This window comes from Lipotes vexillifer, unplaced genomic scaffold (assembly GCF_000442215.2).
Source record: "Lipotes vexillifer unplaced genomic scaffold, Lipotes_vexillifer_v1.1 scaffold179, whole genome shotgun sequence".
Lineage (NCBI taxonomy): Eukaryota > Metazoa > Chordata > Mammalia > Artiodactyla > Lipotidae > Lipotes > Lipotes vexillifer.
In genome coordinates this window covers 486,661-506,405 of record NW_006796798.1, presented here as the reverse complement: position 1 = coordinate 506,405, position 19,745 = coordinate 486,661, and the positions used below count along the sequence as shown (strand labels likewise).

The 19,745-nt window shown below is 36.9% G+C and overlaps 1 protein-coding gene across 1 annotated transcript in view; it reads left to right on the top strand.

Annotated features, from left to right (window-relative positions):
- ADGRA3 (adhesion G protein-coupled receptor A3) overlaps positions 1-19,745 on the top strand; it is a 122,997-nt gene that overhangs the window by 85,465 nt on the left and 17,787 nt on the right. The window contains exons 11-14 of the mRNA XM_007468999.1: positions 1,570-1,731; positions 4,089-4,292; positions 12,825-13,038; positions 13,249-13,457. Coding sequence (XP_007469061.1) covers positions 1,570-1,731; positions 4,089-4,292; positions 12,825-13,038; positions 13,249-13,457 — 789 coding nt within the window. The remainder of the gene's footprint in view (positions 1-1,569; positions 1,732-4,088; positions 4,293-12,824; positions 13,039-13,248; positions 13,458-19,745) is intronic.

Genomic DNA, 19,745 nt, shown 5'->3' with positions numbered 1-19,745 from the left:
AGGCTCTGGACGCGCAGGCTCAGCGGCCATGGCTCACGAGCCCAGCCGCTCCGCGGCATGTGGGATCTTCCTGGACCCGGGCACGAACCTGTGTCCCCTGCATCGGCAGGCGGACTCTCAACCACTGCGCCACAGGGAAGCCCAGGAGTCTTATCGTTATTAGTGGAACTTAATCTTTACAACATGCAGAAAAGACAGGATGGTTATTATCCTTATTTCACAAATAAAGGAAGGTATGGGAGGTGCCTGCCCTGCTCGCCGTCAGGATCTGCGGTTCTGTTCTTTCCCCTGTTCTTACTGCAGTTGCTTCACTCCAAGGCTCCGGGGGTGGTATCTGGTGGATTTCTGCAGGTTTGTCTTGTTCCTGAAGTGAACCATGGGTGGAAAGGACTGACCTTTTTCCCAACCCCTCTCAGCTGTCATAGTTACACACTCTGGGAAGAGTATTGGAGGCAGAACAGGTTGAAAAGCTCAGCTGGGATCTTCTGGGATGATCTAAAGGTCTGCTGAAACGGCCTTGGCTTTCTGGCTTGGCTTTGGGGCTTTTGATGCTTCTTTCTTGGTTAGAGGACCTGCCAGTTTGTAAATCCTCCAGTGCTACCTCTGAAATGCTTGTATTCTTTCTGCCATGGCTCTCCCTCTTGTGAACATTTTGCTCAGTAGCAAACCCCTTTGACAACAGGCTGCCTCCTTAGCCTGGACTGTTCAGTGCACTTCTCTGATATGGGACACACAAGTCACCATCAACAACGGCCAATTGACATTCCACTGGCATTGCCCGACAGGTGTTTACATCTGTAAATTATGAACTGAGCTAATGAAAAGAACTGAGTAAATGAAACGAAACAAGCGGTGGAAAAGTGGACACTTCTTAGGAACCATATATTTCGTGGCACTGGGTCTTAAACCATCCCTTGAGTTGGGAGGAAAGCAAGAAGCAGCTCATGCGAGGTAGAGGGAACCACATGTGCATAGACACGTGTGATGGCCCAGCGCATATGGGGATCTTGCAGTAGTTGGACATATCTAGAGTTTTGAACATGACAGGATACTAAAGAGGGAGCCAGTGTAAGTTTCTTTCTTTTTTTTAATTAAAAAAATTTTTTTTAAGTTGAAGTATAGTTGTTTGACAATGTGTGGCAAATATTTCTTAATAAAAATGTTAAGTAACACTCAAAAAGAAGATAAGTATTTTTCCAGACAGAGTCGAGATCTTTTTATTCTGAGAATCACGTGACGTCTTTTCCCTCCCCTTGATTAATTTAATCGCCTTTCTCCCCCTCGCCCCCATCCTTCATCAGTTTGAGTACTGCGTGTCAGTCTTTTCACCAGTGATTTGATGGTTACTTACGTGTACTGTTTTGAGCTAAATATTACCAAATGGTTATAACTGACTGTGCTCTTCCTATCTGGAGATGTTTTAATGAGAAGCAAGTCAAATGCTTGCTGGGTTTTCCCGTGATAATGTAGACTGAAGGCCCATCTTGGTGTCTCATTAGGATTTTGATGATGTTAAGCCGCCTGTGCTGGCTTTAAAGAGCTTCCTTTTCTCTCCTGCATGCCTGCTAGCTCGGTGATGTGATGGTTGACATTGCAAGTAACATCATGTTGGCTGACGATCGTGTCCTGGGGCTGGCGCAGAGGGAAGCTAAAGCCTGCAGTAGGATTGTTCAGTGTCTACAGCGCATTGCCACGTACCGGCTAGCAAACGGAGCTCATGTTTATTCAACAGTAAGTGCAACGTTAGCCTAGAATTCTAAGGAAAAGATTCATTTAAAGCAGCTCTAGCTCAAAAGAGATAAGTCTGTTCCCCATTATGGGGTATTTTGTTATTACTGATTATTACAGAATTTCCTGTTCTTAGACATTTTAAGAGAGAATTTTGCCTCTGAATAGTCTGCATTCTTGGTAACTGGAAAGTGCTGTCTTAATTTGTAATTTGAACGGTTAGCACTGTCTCATCCTCTGAAACTTGCTACAACACAAATAACAGCACTATAGAATTGCCCTCCTGTCATATACCCACTGTCCATCCTAGCTGGTATTCTGTTCCCGTCCCTGAAGGATGTTTTGAAACAGTGCTTGATTTCTTGCCCAGGTTTCAATTTCAAAAGGGAAAAAGGATTCCCCCCAACCCTTCTGAACCTATGGGCATTTTTCAGTCAATTTCACTCTTGGGATAATGAGTTATTTATATGTAATAGTCACTCTGTTAAATAGTATTGTTTTATTTGTCCTAAATTTCTTGGTGTACTGCTTCCTTTATTTGTTCTAAAATGTGGTAAATATGACAAATGTGGTAAATATAATAAATAATGCTTTATTCTTTTAGCAGTCATATTCTGATCTGGCCCATGATTTTCATTTTCTAACTATTTTAATGGGTTCATCAAATGTTCTATACCTCATCCTATGATTTTACACAATTCAAGATTGCTGTCTTTCCATTGATCACTGGAATCTTTTTGATGAGACTGTGTTTTATTGGTCCTTTTGCTCAGTTAAGTTTAGGACTACTTTCCTGAATAATAAACAAAATGGAGGCTTAGCATGACTCCTATCTTGACAACATAGTTCAGGGTAGTTGCCCTCTCAGGCATATGATCTTACTTGAAATGAGCTTGCCAGTTTTAGGGCCACACTTGGTCCTCCAGGTCATTTAGATCCATTTTCAATCCTGTGCTTCAGCCTTGCTTATTACTCAGCACAGAGAACTTCCTTAGTTCTTCTGAGAACCCAGGGATATAATAGGCAGTATAGTGGGTATTTGCACACCATTTCAAAGTATAAAAAAGTTTCTGAGAAACTATATATCTACTTATGATATGGCTTCAAGGCCATCTCAAAATGGCAGTTTTCTTTCTTTCAACTGAGGTTTCACATGTTTATCATGATTATATATGTCTTTGATTGACAAAAAAATTTCGAATATAATTTGCTAAATATAATTGAACTTAGTAAGATTTTTTGCAATGTGTCATCTGTGGGACAAAAGCTAATGCAAAGATTCCTTAGTCTTAAAAATTTAGGAAGCCACCAGTTATTTTCTACTCTGCATATGGTACTTGGAAAATTCTCCCTTCTTATATTTTAAAATTTTAATTTTCCCAATAGATTTTAGATGCCTCGCATGGAAGTCCTATGTTTAAAAAAATTTTTTAAAAGAGGACTTTGTCCACGTATGGTACTTAGAATGATGCCTTGCCTCTATAGTAGGCATAGAATGAATCATCCTTGAAGGAGGGAGATGTCATCTTGTCCCTGAAATTTACAGCACATGCTGTCATCTTGATGGATGTGAAAGAGACCCGTCAGCCTGTCACTTCTCATGCCCTCTCTGTCGTGGTTCTCACAGAGGGAGTGGTGGCAGCAGTCCTCCAGACATGGGCTTGGTGGCTGTTTGTATCGGCAGGCCGTACATTTTGGTGGACCCTCGAGTTCAGTCTCACTCTTGCATTCCTTAAAATTGTTGGGGCACGTGCCATCTTTTTTAGGTGATTTTCTGGCCTAATTTGCTTTTAAAATCTGTTCATTTCTGTCTGGCCTAGCACCTCCCTTCCTTTTCTGACGAAACAGCTTTGGAGCGAGTCTGTATAAAGATATTATTGGTGAAACTTAATTCTAAGAGTTGTTGTCTCCATGAAAGAAAAAAGTGAAGATGGCATGAAGTGTTGAATGAAGCGACTTTTAAGTGTATTATGATCATTAAGGGGGGTCTACTGATGTTTCTAGCTTGGTGGGGGGTTTTTTGTTTTTTTTCTTTTTTAGTAAGACACTTCCATTTTCAGCTTATAGTTTCCTGCAGTGTACTTTTCAAATTATTGTAAATTGACCTCTCATTTATATCTCATCTTCCATACTTTGGGACTTGCTCTTTTCCTCTGCATGGGTATCTTTCTATTTTAGGACATCCTTTTGTTTCCAGCGTCTTTTTTCATTCTGCCAATTATCTACAGTGTCTTTGTTTAGTAAGAATGTGAGCTTTCTCTTCTAGCTTATGTATAGTGTTTTGTGTTTGAAACTCTTTGAAAGTGCTTTTTTCCCATATTATAAATCTTTTGTAATTCCTGTTTGATTGACTTTTGAAGTATTCACCCAATATTGCTCTGGAGGCTTATGTCATCAAGGCTGCTGGCTTCACTGGGATGACATGTACCGTGTTCCAGAAAGTGGCAGCTACTGACCGGACAGGCTTTTCTGACTATGGGAGGCGGGATCCAGATGGAAACCTGGATAAACAGCTGAGCTTTAAGTGCAACGTTTCAAATACGTTTTCAAGTCTGGCTCTGAAGGTATGTTATATTCTGTAATCATTTAAGGCTTTACAGTTAGATTAGAATACAGTCGACCCTCCGTATATGTAGGTTCTGCATCTGCAGATTCAACCAACTGCAGATTGAAAATATTCAGTCAAAAAAAAAAAAAAAATACCAGAAAGTTCCAAACAGCAAAACTTAAATTTGCTGCATGCTGGCAACTATTTACATAGGATTTACATTGTATTTTCAGTTATTTACCTAGCATCTGCATTAGGTATTATAAGTAATCTAGAGATGATTTAAAGTAAGTATACTGGAAGGTATGCTTAGTTATATGCAGCTGTTATGCCATGTTAACGTGAGAGACTTGAGCATCCATAGGTTTTGGTATCCGAGGGGATCCTGGAGTCAGTCCTCTGTGGATATGGAGGATGACTGTACTCAGAATGTTTTGCTTTGCAAAGATAACCATACTAAAAGTTATTTGGAGGGAGGGGATATTGGTATTGCCTTTGCTGTTGTTTTGAAAGAAACTTAGACCAAGAAGGGACACATCATGGTTTTCATGGGCCTAGACATTTTTGCCCTCTGGACTCCTTTCTCCACACAAATATGTCAAAATTATATTTTACAGCTGCAGTGGTAAAAAGATGAATATATTAATATTACATATTAAGACATTTTCTTTGACTTTAAAGTTCATTTTTATGCTTCTGATTTTAAAGAAAAACGTTTTCGTAGACCTCCTAAAAATATTGTGTGCCCTTGGCTCTGTGCCTCCTGGGCCTAATGGGAAAATCCAGGCCATTTAATCAGGCAAGCTGTAGATCAAGATTTTTAGCACAGAAGTGCAAGCATGTGATGTGTGTTCACAAATTGTGTGTTTTATTACATTATGCAAAATTAAAAGCATTTTTATTGATTTTTAAAATTTGCGGTTCAGGCATGTTTCATTAAACTGCATTGAAGCAAACGGTGAAAGTACAATTTCAACATCCTGGAATCACGATTTTTTGTTGAGCTTTGTGTGGCCACGTGTAACTATTTTTTTGGTGCTTTCTTTGTTTCTGGTTTGTTCCTGAATTACATCACAAACAGTATTCCAGTCATTTTATGCCTGCAGAATAATCAATGAAATAGGTGTTAGGTATCTTGGTACACTGTGGAGGCTCAAATATTGAATGAATGAATGAATGAAGCATTAATATATTTTGTCATATTTAACCCTGGTGACCTCCTTAAGGAGAGCCAGTTTGCCTAATTTAATAATGGTCCAACTTCCCCCACTGCCCAAGACAATCTCAACTATGTCAGAAAGTCTAATGATAATATATTTACTTGACACCATATATTCAGAGGAAAATTGGCAAGATTTGTTACTCTTGGCTCTATGAGAGTATTTGACACACCTAGCGATGCTACTCCTTAATGCCTGCTCCTATCCTTAGAGTATCTTTTATTGGTAAAAACATACCACAAAAGGCATCAAAACAGCATCACACATAAGCCCATGAGAGGTGTATGTCTTTTAGGAATATTTAAAATTGATGAACCCTTCTATCTTAGATGATCGTCTAAGAGAAATTAAAAATGATGAAACCCAACATTTCATCAATTTTACAACCTGTCCCTTTGGGTTAGGAGAGTTTCTACCTGCTGAAGTAGAAAGCTTTAAATGAATACTCTCAAATTTGTTAATTTCATACTGTTCTATCATTTTAAGATCATCTTGGTGGCCAGAAACCAGGGACACATCACACTATTATTCCTGCTTTATAGATGGACATGCTTAAACCTAGTGAAAACGGAACATATCCTTCATGACACAAAATTAGTAAAAATTTTAATGTTGAGAGTACCAAATGCTTTAGCATTTTAACAGGAAACTTTTACATTGTAGACTTTATACTATGGCAATTTTTACTCTCTTTGCCTGTTTTTTTTTTTTAATGCCTTGAATATAACTAGACATCTTGAACATCTCATAATTGATTGCATTACCCTTGGATGGGAGAACATGCTAGCGTAAGAAGTTAAACCCATAAAAAGACAGTCCTTAGCAGTAGGAGCCTAGCTTGAGTTGCCTTCTACATATTTCTTGAATCTCTATTGTCCTGTCTTTATTACCTCCACAGCCCAGATTGGACTTCCGTTCTGCATTGCCCACGCCATCGTGAGCTCCTATTTAGTCTCTGTGTCTCCAGGCTCTTCTTAAAAATTCATCCTTTTCATACAGATTGGTCTGCCTAGGGCAGTCTTCAGCCAACACGTACCAATCCAACCATACCAGTTAGTAAAATATTGAAGTACTTTCTTACCCTTTAGCGAATAGCTGCTGCCCTAGTCCCCTGAGTCTCCTCAGCTGGCGTCCTGGGCCTTCTTCCAGGAACACGACCCAGTCTGTCCACCCTTTAGCAACCGAAGGGCTGGTACCTACAGAGCAGAGGTCCTGTACGAGACTTCCCCTCTGAGGAAGCTGCTCAGATTGTTAATATTGTGAACGTTAGCCCTGCATCGACCCAACGTGGACATGGACCTTGCAGATCCCACGATAAATGGTGTCCCTTGGAGGCTTGGTGTCCCTCTGGAGGCTGGCTGTCAGTTAACTTCCTCATTTATCTGCCCTTGTCTAGTAACAGAAAACTTCCCTTGTTGTCTCTTCCAACTACTGGCCATTCTTAGGCCAGGCTCATGCTCATTCTTCTACTAGAAACCCTGCTTCTCTTCTCCCCTCCCCAGCTCCTTGGTTTTATGATAACACACAGCAGAAATGTCAACTTCGAAAATCTTACCTGATACCATTTGGTCTGTCCTCACCTCTTCCATCCTCATCTTAATCTGTCTTCCTCACTTTGCCCATAACACTCTGCTCATCTCTGGCATTGCGTGTTACACACAGGAGCCAAATGGGTTTCTTACAACTCCTGCGTTGGACTGAGGGTTACTCGAGGTCAGAGCTAGTGCTTGATTCATTGATGAAATCCAGTGCCTGGTCTCAGTCATTCAGCCAGTTGGAGATTGAATTACCTGTCATCTGACCCTTACAGCACCTAATCTACTAATTTTTTTCTTAACCAAATGCTTCCTTCCATTGTTGCTACCATAATTCAGATTTGTTAGCATCCAAAATATTACCTATTTTCGATTAACTGCTAAGAGCTTTTAGTAGCTGTTGGTGTTTTGAATTCAGCTGTTAATGTAGCCAGAAAGAATTGGTTCTTTAAAATTTTCTTGACTGGAATTCAGAAATTAGGTTTTCTTTATGCATCCCATATTTCTTTCATCCCATCTAGGGCTTTTAGCCCAACTGAAGTCCTTTTCATTTCCAAGCCAGTCGTATACATCGTCACACTTCCTGCCTTCATATGTGCCCTTTTTCATGCCCTCAGTGTCCCCCCTGCTTGGGGAGATCCCTGCTACTGTCTTCTAAGACTCCATTCCGTTGGCAGCTTCCTTCTCTTCCTCAGACAGAATTCATCATTGCCTGTTAGCCCTATAGTGCTTTGTTCACTGTCTAGAATAATTAGAAGCTGGTATGCTGGTGAGTTGAGTTATAGTGAGAGGCCAGAGGATATGGTTACCTAAATGTGTTCATGTTCGGCTCCCCCACTTAAAAGCTATGCAAACTCGGGCAAGTATCTTAACCTCTCTGAATGTCAGTTCCTTTCTGTTACATAGGGGTCATGAAGTGGTACTAAACTCAAAGGGTTATTGAGAGGGTTTAATGAGGCAAATATGTAGACATTTACAGCAGTGCCTGGCACAGGGTTAGCACTTAATAAATGTTAGCTCTTATTGTTTTATTATTGTTGTTGTCTTTTCCTTGCTAGATTTTTAATATTTGAGGGCAAGGGCCATGGCTTATTTCATTGCATATCTCTAGATTTTGCACAGTGCCATGCATAGAGGAATGAAACACCCAATAAATGCCGTTGAACAAAAATTAACAGCCAAACTTAATTCGCAAAGAAAGTCAGTTAAAAAAAATTCTAAAGGCAAACATAATCCCTGTTAATCTTCAGTGGTGAGATAATCAAAAGGTGGAATGAAGTTAATAACTAATTATACACAAGAAAATAATTAGGATGCATCATAACATCTATCTGTTTAAAATCTAGTGAGTAGATAGTCAAGGAGACATGAACAAATTACTGTTTTTAATCAGCTGGTTCTTTGACCCATTCTAATTTTGTTGTTAGAATTCTAGAGACTTAAACAAAATTAGGATTTCAGAAAATTTTGATTTATTAATTATGTAGTGTCAGAAGTCCAGATTATTTCATAAGGAACGATGTTAAAATCTAGTGAAAATATTTGAGTTAACATCTGTTATGATACTTATCACTTTCTTCTTAGTGTCATTCTAAATAAGGAAATATGCATGAATTCAGCAAATAAATTCATGATTAGAGCTCTATCATAACATTATTTCATGTGTGTATAGTGTCAATTTTTTAGTATTGAAGTTAAAACTAAAGCTGAGTTGTAAAAATCAAAACAAGATGAGGTTTTAGATGATTGTTGGTAAGTCAATTACTTTAAGGCATTTTTCTCTCTCCCCAGCCTCCAGATAACGAACGACCTGCCACACTGTGGCAGTACAGGCAGACCTTGGAGATATTGCGGGTTCGGTTCCAGATAACTGTAGTAAAGCAAATATTGTAATAAAGCGAGTCATACAAGTTTGTGGTTTCCCAGTGCATGTAAAAGTTATGTTTATACTATAGTGTAGTCTATTAAGTGTGCAGTTGCATTATGCCTAAAATACAGTGTACAAACCTTAAATTAAAAAATATTGCTAAAAAATGCTAACTGTCTGACAACACAGGGTTGCCACAAACCTTCAGTTTGTTAAAAAAAAAAAAAGCACCTCCTGCCCCGCAAAATGCAGTTATCTGTGAAGTGCAATAAAACGAGGTATGCCTGAAATAATAATAAAAATACCACCCCCGGTTCCATAGCCTTTTGTGCTTGTCATGGTCATGATCTCCTTTGGTCCTCATAATCATTTGTTAGGAAGAAGCTGCACGTGACAGATGCAACTCACAGGATAGACAAAATTGTGCAGTGTTAAGCAGCTACTGCATGGTGAAGCTGGGATCCAAATTCTGGTTTCTTCTTTCAGATCCCATGTTCCTCTCCCTATGGGTGGCATATGGTCTTCAATAATAGATGTTAGACACCAAAAACATGTCCTTCTGAAAGTTTTTTTTTTAATTGAAATATAGTTGATTTACAATGTTGTGTTAATTTTTGCTATACAGCAATATGATTCAGTTATACCTGTATATACATTCTTTTTTATATTCTTTTCCATTATGGTTTATTACAGGTTATTGAATGTAGTTCCTTGTGCTTTACAGTAGGACCTTGTTGTTTATCTATTCTATATATGATGGTTTGCATCTGCTAACCCCAAACTCCCAGTCCATCCCTCCCCACTCCCCATCCTCCTTGGCAACCACAAGTACGTTCTCTATGTCTGTGTGTCTGTTTCTGTTTCATAGATAAGTACATTTGTGTCATATTTTAGATTCCACATGTAAGTGATATCATATAGTATTTGTCTTTCTCTTTCTGACTTCCTTCACTTAGTGTGATAATCTCTAGTTCCATCCATACTGCTGCAAATGGCATTATTTCATTCTTTTTTATGACTGAGTAGTATTCCATTGTATATATGTACCACATCTTTATTCATTCATCTGTCGAAGGACATTTAGGTTGTTTCCATATCTTGGCTATTGTGAATAGTACTGCTATGCATATGAACATAGGGGTGCAGATTGTCCTTTTGAATTACAGTTTTGTTAGATATACCCAGGAGTGGGATTGCTGGATCATATGGCAGCTCTATGTTTAGTTTTTTAAGAAACCTCCATACTGTTTTCCATAGTGGCTGCACCAACTTACATTCCCACCAACAGTGTAGGAGGATTCCCCAGAGGTTTTTAGGAGAGATTTTTCTGATTTATTAGCTATAATTCATATGTTTTATATCTATTTCCATTGCTGTAATCCATATGTTTAAAAATGAATATTTGGTTAAATGAAATTATTACCTTTGTGTTCTTGTCTTCAGGCTAACTGGCAAAAAGTATAGTCACAGTAAATGTAACAAATGTGTTCCTTAGTGATTTTTTTCATTAGATTTACAACCTTTTTGGAATAAATGATCAGTACTTCTTTTAAGGAGATTAAATATGCAAGTGTTACTTTTTTACTATAAAAATTAAATATTATTGATATAGGTGAAGTTTGCTTTTCCAGCACCCCAGGCCACCCCAGGGGACCTATAATTATTATTTACTAATATTCTTTATTGAACTTTGAAAGATGTTTTAGAAATCGTAAGTGTCTAACAGCCTTGAATTTGTAGCTCTCATCTCTCAGGGATCTGTCCGTACACCTGAGGTTTTTCATTTGTTGTTGTTAGGATGGTTTTACAAGTTTAAATTTGTGTAGAAAAAAGCTTATACTTCTAGAAAGTATAGTTGTCATTTCCTTTTTCGGCTCTTTTAGAAAGTAAAGTATGACTTCTTTTTTTTAATTAATTTGATTTATTATAAAACTTTTCCAGAGAGCTACACTTCGTTTTCAAGTTATTTTGTGTTCACAACAGAATTATTTTATGAATTTTAAAGTACTTGAGCTTAATAAATGTCTGGTATATAACAGTTCCTCAGGATTTTGACCTTCTAATTAAATCAATCTACTGATGTTTTTCCTTTTTCACACGCATCCTTATATACTTAGGAGAAATTTATATACTTGATAGAAATATACTCTATTAGTGAATGAATTTATAATAAACTTTGTTTTCCTATCAAGTTATATTTGAGAATAGTAGAAACCTCTTTATATGTTTTCTTAGGTGAAATATTTCTACTGAATATTTTCTTGGCATCCTCAATTTAAAAGTAATATTCAACTGTCAATATTCAAACTTCTGAAATACTTTTTTCCAACAGATATTTATGGTTATTTGCTGTGTTACAACACTGTTCTGAGCACGGCAGTTAAAAACTAAATCTGAAGTCAATCATTTGCTTCAGTAGAACCTTTTAAAAAAATGCCACACAGACTTTCATTAATTTCATAAACAATGGGCTATTTTATCAAATACTAGTGCCAGGAACTATTATTAACATAGGCTATCCAAAAATAAATGAGATTATCTGCATTCAAAAAACTCTAGTTAAGAGGAGCAGACAGTGAGATACACAGTGCTACTTTTAAGTATTAGTTATCATGGAGCTGTGTACAGAATGCTGCATGAGTCTAGAAGAGGGAGCACCTACCTGTAAAAGCAGTATCTGGACGAGTCGTGTAATTAATCATCCCCCCCCCCACCAACCAAAAGCCCTATTTATAGAACTTTGCAGCGTCCTTCTCTTGGCTGCCAGCCTTTCTCGTCCCGATCCTCTGTCCTTTGCATTGCCAGCAGAATTAACTTACTGAAAATCAAATCTGACCAGTTTGAGCTTACTAAATAAAAGAATCATGGAGCATTTCAGCCAGAGATGCTGACACGTGCACAGTGGCATTTAAAAAGGAGATTTCAAAAAGTGATAAACTCAGTGTGGCCCAGTCTTGTGGTGTAGGGAGTGTTAGAGGATGAATTTGGGACAAGGAAATTAGCCAAATTATATGGCATACTTAGGATTTTTTGGCCATAGTTTCTAAACATTTGGGAACCAAGGTGTTATTTGAACTGAAATAACCACAGATTTGTTGAAGAGGAAATTCTGTTGGCATCGTGTATGTTGGATTGGAGAGAGAAGTGAGTGCCAAGAAAGCAGCTTTGTGATGTCTTTAAAATAAGGACGTTTTCAGATAATTATTTGCCTCCCTGGTGTACAGATTCATTTTTTATGAAATGCTGAATAATTTATAATTTTAAAATCCCTAATAAAGAAATCTGAAGAACACTCAGTGCCCAGCCAGAATTTTCCCTTGTTCCTCTTTGTTACTGTGTTTTCCTAAATGTGATGTGTTTCTTAGTCTCAGTCTTCTGCTAAAATAAGTTGGCTGAATCTAAACTTTTATTATGTTTGTGTATAATTTCTTTCTTCTGTCGTTTGACAGTTGGAATCCATCATAAATCACCTTAAAAGTTTCATAAGCCCAAATCAATTATACTCACATTTGTTATATGCTCCCTTTGTGCTCATTTACCATATTTTGTCATTGTAAGATTCATGTGAAGAGTGGTCACTGGGATCCCTGTTCTGTTTAATGCTATCTACTTCAGCAGTGTACATTATCGGGAAAATTCACTTTATAGCTTGAAATAATCCCTTGTTCACTACTTTAGCGCTCTGAAATAGAGTTTGCTTTTCTCTTCATTTTCTACTTCTTTTGTTCTATGCTATTATATGATGTTTAGACATTTCACTTAACGGATAAATTGTTGTAACTATTAAATTTCACATGCCTACATTTAAAAACTATATTCAGCATATAACTAGACAACATTCATAGCTATCTAAAATACTCCTGGTTTTTACCTACTAATATGACAACTCTTCTTTGTTTCTGTTCTTTTTTTTAATATATTTTCAGAATACTATTGTAGAGGCTTCAATTCAGCTTCCTCCTTCCCTTTTCTCACCAAAGCAAAAAAGAGAAGTCAGACCAAGTGATGACTCTCTCTATAAGCTTCAACTCATCGCATTCCGCAATGGAAAGCTTTTTCCAGCCACCGGGAATTCGACAAATTTGGCCGATGATGGAAAACGGCGTACAGTGGTTACCCCAGTGATTCTCACCAAAATAGGTTTGTCTGTGGCATATGTCATCCTGTAGTCACTGGACAATACGACTTTATCATGCCCTGTCCCTAAAGATGCTTATTTTTGTTCCTTCTCACTTTAATGAGTCACTAGTGAAGAAAAGGTATTTGCAGAGTTCCCATTCGTGGATAAGTTGACATTTAATTGTTTATGAAGTTTGTTTCAGAAATATTTTTATTTCCCATGTCTTCCAGATGGTGTGAACCTCGATACCCACCACATCCCTGTTAATGTGACACTGCGTCGAATTGCTCACGGAGCAGATCCTGTGGCCGCCCAGTGGGATTTCAATTTGCTGAATGGACAGGGAGGCTGGACGTCAGATGGATGCCGTATACTCTGCTCAGATGAAAATATCACCACCATTCAGTGCTACTCCCTTAGTAACTATGCGGTTTTAATGGTATGGCAGTGGTTAACGTTATGCATAAACACTAAGTATTCTCATTTTTCCCTATGCGTAGTTAAGCTCAAATGAAGATCGTTTTTTTTTAAACTTTTGACATAAATTGCTCTCTTTAAGTAAGAGGCAACTTTTGGTGTAATTCTGAGTTTAAAGAGAAATTGAGTTACTACGAAGTGAAACGTATGGGATTGAATTTGGCATAGGAATTTTCAGTAAACTTTGTAAGCAAATCCATTCAACTAGACCTTGACCTTAAAATTTGGAAACATCTTGGGTGTATGCAGTCCAACTCTCAACCCAGAAAGCGTGACTCATTTTGCCCAAAGATGCACAGTGAACAGTGAGAGGTTTTCCTTCTTTGCCATCTAGTGCCTTATCCCACTACACATCATAATTTTTAGACTCCTTTTGAATTTAGAGTAATGGTGATAATTTTAGTTTAGTTGCTGCAAGTGACAGTATTGACCCAAATATCTTCAGTTTTAATGCTAATCAAGTTAATGTCTTGTGTTATTTACCATTTTATATGTCTATTAATCTTTGGTAGAATAACAAGTTATTAATGTATAGGAACAGATCTTTTTATTAATGAGTCATTTAAGTGAATCTGATTCCTGAGTTGATAATTATGAAATTAGCCATGCTAGTTTTTATTTCATATTGTGGTTATTATAAGATACTAACATCCTGGAGTATGTATATACATGCATTCAGAGCATAGTGGAAGGAATTACTGATGACTGTGAAGGACATTTCCCAGCAATGGCTTGAGGCTAGGCTGGGAGTGAGGACGCCTGCATTCTGATTTCTGCCTCCAGCTCACCTAGACAGTATTTTATCAAAGCACCAAATAACCTTGAAACGTGATATATTTTACTTTAGGTGAAGTATTATTTTCTTAAAAAGACAAAAGAGCGTCTACCACTGGAAATGGTCTTGAAGCAAGCTTGAATTAGAGTAGATTTTCCTCAATTCTGTGTTTTAGTTTTCTCTTTGCTCCTCAACTTAGGATACATTACCTAGTGTCCCAAACAGGCAGAGGAGTAAGTAGATTATCTGGCAGGGCAGAAGGATTAATAATGTGTGTGTTACTCAGCCCAGCGGACAGTGGGTAGAGTCTACACTAGCAAAGACTCAGCTGTGTTTATATCAGTCATCTGTCCTTTTGGGCTTAAAGTTAGTGTTGATAGTTTAGGACTCTCTTCACAAATAGATGTTTGATTTCTGTAAGTCTGAGTCTGGTTTCTGTAAGTTCACATTCTTTTGTAGTCACCTTTCAAAGAAAGCTTGAAGCAGTAATTAAAATACGAAGCATTTTCTCTTTCAGTTTGGAAGTGTTTTCTCATTCAGGTTTTGATTATAAAATAACATGAAACTGAGAAGTACTGAAGGAGAAGTAAGAGAGATGCAGCAGCATCTGAAGTTTTTTTAGTGGTTAACTAGAAAAAGTTGGGCAAGAGAAATGAAACACAGACACACACAAAAGGCATTTTATAAGCTTCATTGTTAAAGACATGACATTGTACCATCTGAAACTTTTATTTTTATTTAATTTAATACCAGTTTAAAACATCTATTTTTGAACTTCCTAGCTGTTCAACAATTTAAATTAGTATAATCCTTTTCTTGACGGAATAAGCTATTCTTTTATCTTTCATACTTTTAATCTTTTAAAAACTGTGATACACAATTCTTTAAAGCTAAGAAATAGCACGAAGATTTTTTTCTATTTTCAAAGAATATCCTTTCGCTTTTCTTAAATATAGCTCTGCCACCTAGAGGCAGCAAGGGGAGATGTATCTGAAATTGTTGACAAAATTGTAATAAAGTTAGTGTATGGGATTTTTGGAGTTGCTAAATGAAACATGAAGGCAAAGTTAATGAAATCATACCTACTCTTAAATAAGTCATGCCTAAGATAGAAGAAATAGCTTTAAAAAATTAGAAGTCAACATCTGTTTTTCCTTGCCTGACACTATGAACAATAGGTAAAATGCTATTTTTCTTGAAAACTGCCTTAATATTGGGTTTTATATAGCAAGTCTAAATTCCTGTTTTGGCAGATAGCCCATAAACCTTTTCCTGCTCTGGTTTTAAATAATTTTGTATTTAAAAGATGATACAAAAGAATGTATTTGTTTGTAAATCTTGAATAGATACCATAGTTCGGTTCAGTAGACATCCTGTGATAGCCATTTATATCCCAAGTTCTCAATGAAAAAAGTTAAGCAGAAACTGGGTTTGTTTGAGTGATATGATCGGAAATAGCCAATTGAGCAGGAAATTTTCTAGGAGCTAGGGTCAGTAGGGAACAAAAATCCTGAATGAGTAGGGCCAAACTATTTATGATAGTACTTACTACTTAATTGGTAATAGTAGTGAAGATAAAATAATCACTATACCTTGATTCCCCTTTTGTTATTGTATTCACCTAGAAATACATGAAACCAGAGCACACTCGTTTGTTTTTTACACGTCTAGTTTTTAAACTTTGTTTATATAAAACTTGCTGAATGAAAGTGAACTTTGGTTTCATTTACTCTATAATTGAACATGAATGCTAGCAATGTTTTTGTTTATATAATTCTTAAGTAGGTACTACATTCACATGGATCAAATGTTTCAGTTATTTCTAACACTGATGTACAGTGAAAAGTTGAACTCCCGACCCTCTGTCTTATCACCTCTTCTCCACAAAATAGGTAACCCCTGATTAGTTTTTTACAGATTATTGAAGAGATTTTCATGTATATTACAACAAAATGAATACATGGTCCTATTTTCTTCCATTTTTACACGAAGCTTGCATGCTACAAACGTTCTAAACCATGCTTTTTTCCAGGAAGCAGTGTATCTTATGACAATGATAATGATGTCCATGGAACAGTATATCTTATGCTGCTGCTGATATCTTAGGAAGGTGGTATTTTTAGGATGATATGAGGGTGGTGATGGCAGTGGCTAATTTTCATTAAGCATTTATATACCAGGTGCTCTCAAGTCTTTATGTGCATTAACCTATTTGGTCGTCATGACCACATCATGAAGTATACTGCTACTATTATTACCCCCAGTTTACAGGTGGAGAAACCAAGGCATAGAGAGGCTAAGGACCATGACCAAGTTTTCAAAGGTAGTTAATGTTGGAATTGGAATTCAGGCTCCAGAAATGTCTTCTTAATCCCACTACTAAATTTCCTTTCTGAAAGTTTCCATATCAGTGTTAAAGAACTTTCTCATTCTTTTTCACCTCTGAATATTATTTTATGATCTCACCATAATTTATTTGCATATTCCTCAATTTTGTTTGTTTCCAATAATTTCCGTATACAAAATTATTTTACATATTAGAAAATCTGCAGGATAAATTATCTGAAGTAGAATTGGTAATCAAAGGGGGGCCAACACTTTCCTTTTTTCGTTAAATGGAGCTAATTGAGCAATGTGCACAGATCTTAACTATATAGCTTGATATTTTTATCTGTGAACACATATTTAGCTGCTATCAAGATAAAGACTTTTACTTGAGCACTCAGAAGCTCTGGTATGTTTCTTTCTAGTTAATTTCCACCGTCATCTCAAGAGATAACCCTTGTGATGTCTTTCACTGTAGATAAGTTTTTCCAGTTCCATATAAGTGGAAATGTATAGCATGCACTCTGTGTCTGGTTTCTTTCCCATCATTACATCTGTGAGATTCATCTTCATTTTTTCATGTGGCAGCAGGTTATTCTTTTTTTTTTTTTTTGCTGCATAGTAGTCCATTGTGCAAAGTTATCAAAATTTGTGCATTCTACTGTTGATGGGTATTTTGGTTGTTGCAAGGATCTGGTATCAAGAAAAAGCTGCTGTAAATATTCATGCACATGGTTTTCTTTGGTATGTATTTATTTATTTTTATTTTTTATTTTTTTACATCTTTATTAGAGTATAGTTGCTTTACAATGGTGTGTTAGTTTCTGCTTTATAACAAAGTGAATCAGTTATACATATACATCTGTTCCCATATCTCTTCCCTCTTTTGTCTCCCTCCCTCCCACCCTCCCTATCCCACCCCTCCAGGCGGTCTCCCTGTGCTATGTGGCTGCTTCCCACTAGCTATCTACCTTATGTTTGTCAGTGTATATATGTCCATGCCATTCTCTCACTTTGTAACAGCTTACCCTTCCCCCTCCCCATATCCTCAAGTCCATTCTCTAGTAGGTCTGTGTCTTTATTCCTGTCTTACCCCTAGGTTCTTCATGACATTTTTTTTTCTTAAATTCTATATATGTGTGTTAGCATACGGTATTTGTCTTTCTCTTTCTGACTTACTTCACTCTGCATGACAGACTCTAGGTCCAACCACCTCATTACAAATAGCTCAATTTCGTTTCTTTTTATGGCTGAGAAATATTCCATCGTAAATATGCATGCACATGTTTTTTGATGGACATGTGCATTCAGGAGTGGGATTGCTACGTTCTAGGCACCCATATGCTTTGGTAGGTAATGCCATGCAGTTGACCAAAGTGGTTTTATTGGTGTACAGTCTCATCAGTAATGAGTTTTAATTGCTCCACATCCTTGTCAATGCTTGATATTGTCAGTCTTTAGTTTTTGTCTTCTAGTGGTTGTGTTGTGATTGATCACTGTGGTTTTAATTTGCCTTTCTTTGGTGACTAATGACGTTGAGTACCTCTTCATTTTCATATTGGCAGTTTGGGTATGCCCTTTTGTGAAGTTATTGCTCAAGTCTTGCCAGTTTTAATTTGGTTGTCTGTTGTTTTCTCACTGGTTTATAGGAATTCTTCATGAGCTCTGAATAGGAGCTCTTTGTTGGATTTATGTATTGCAAATGTCTTCTCCCAGTTCATGCCTGTTTTAATCAATTCAACTGCCAGAACAGAATACCACAGAGTAGATGGTTTACAAACAGCAGAAATTTTTTTTTCACAGTTTTGGAGGCTTAATTAAGTCCAAGATCAAGAAGCTAGCAGATTCGGTATCTCATGAGGGCTGGCTTCCTGATCATAGATGCTGTCTTCTCTCTGTGTCCTCTCATGGTGGAAGAGGCAGGGGAACTCTGTGGTATCTCTTTTATAAAAGGACACTAATCCTGTTCATAAGAGCTCCATCCTATGACCTAATTGCCTCTCAAAGGCAGCATCTCCAAATAACGTCACATTGGAGGTTAGATTTCAACATACGAATTTTATGAGGGGGACACATTCAGTCTATACACATGCCTTTTTCCTTTTTCTTTTAATGTTGTCTTTTTATGAGCAGAGTTTCTAATTTTTCTAAATTTTTTTAGTAGTACTATTTTATGTCCTATTTAAGAAATCTTTGCTTACCCCAAAATCATGAAGATAGTTTCCCTTGTTTGCCTTAAGAAGCTTTAAATGTGTTTTACCTTTCACATTTAGGTCTGTGATTTAATTGGAATTGACTTTTGTTTATGGTGTGTGGTAGGAGGATTAAAATCTTTAAATTATGCTTTGTTTCTTAGGAGAAAAATTAAAAGCAACATAGACGTCATAGTCTTGGGTTTTTTTTGTTTTTTGTGGGTTTTTTACATTTTTGATTTCAGATCTATTTTAAAATTTTATTTTATTGTCAAACTCTTAAAAATACTTATACTCTGACAAACAGAGGGTACCCTGAGATGTTTTCTTTGGACTTCCTTCCATTATTCAGATCCTGTTGTGTTTAAACAATTACTGATTTATAATTATTCTTATTATTGATATGATGATAACGAATTATTTAAAACTGCCAGTAATTTTATATTTAGTAATTCTGAGGCTAAAAGTAAACCCTTGTAAATGTGTGAATCTCTGTCAAGTAAACAAAGAATTTCAAAAACTCTTCTTCCGTTTATTCGGTTCCGTAACAATAACTATCTTTGCAGTTTTTAACGTACTTTCTGGTATTCTAATATTCTCTGAATTGATGCAGTTTATTTTGGTGGAAAACTTTCCGTTTTCTGGCCTATTTTCTTAAACTTTGCACCATATAAAAGAGAGTGACTAGGATCACCACTTAGTGATGGACTGTTGAGTAAGCACCAGAGGCACAGGCTTTTCCTATCTTATATATCAACGATATTGCAAACTGAATGACACTTCTACTTTTTTTCTCATGGGTGTCTCCTAGTGGCCATTTATGGACCATGTATTTAGTAATTTATTTTAATACAAGTGATTTCATTTATAAAAAGAGAGTGAAAGCAAGAATCATAGGTAGCAGTGAAATTATAGGATTTGAGGGTATTTGAGAGGTCACCTCCTCTCCCTGTACAGG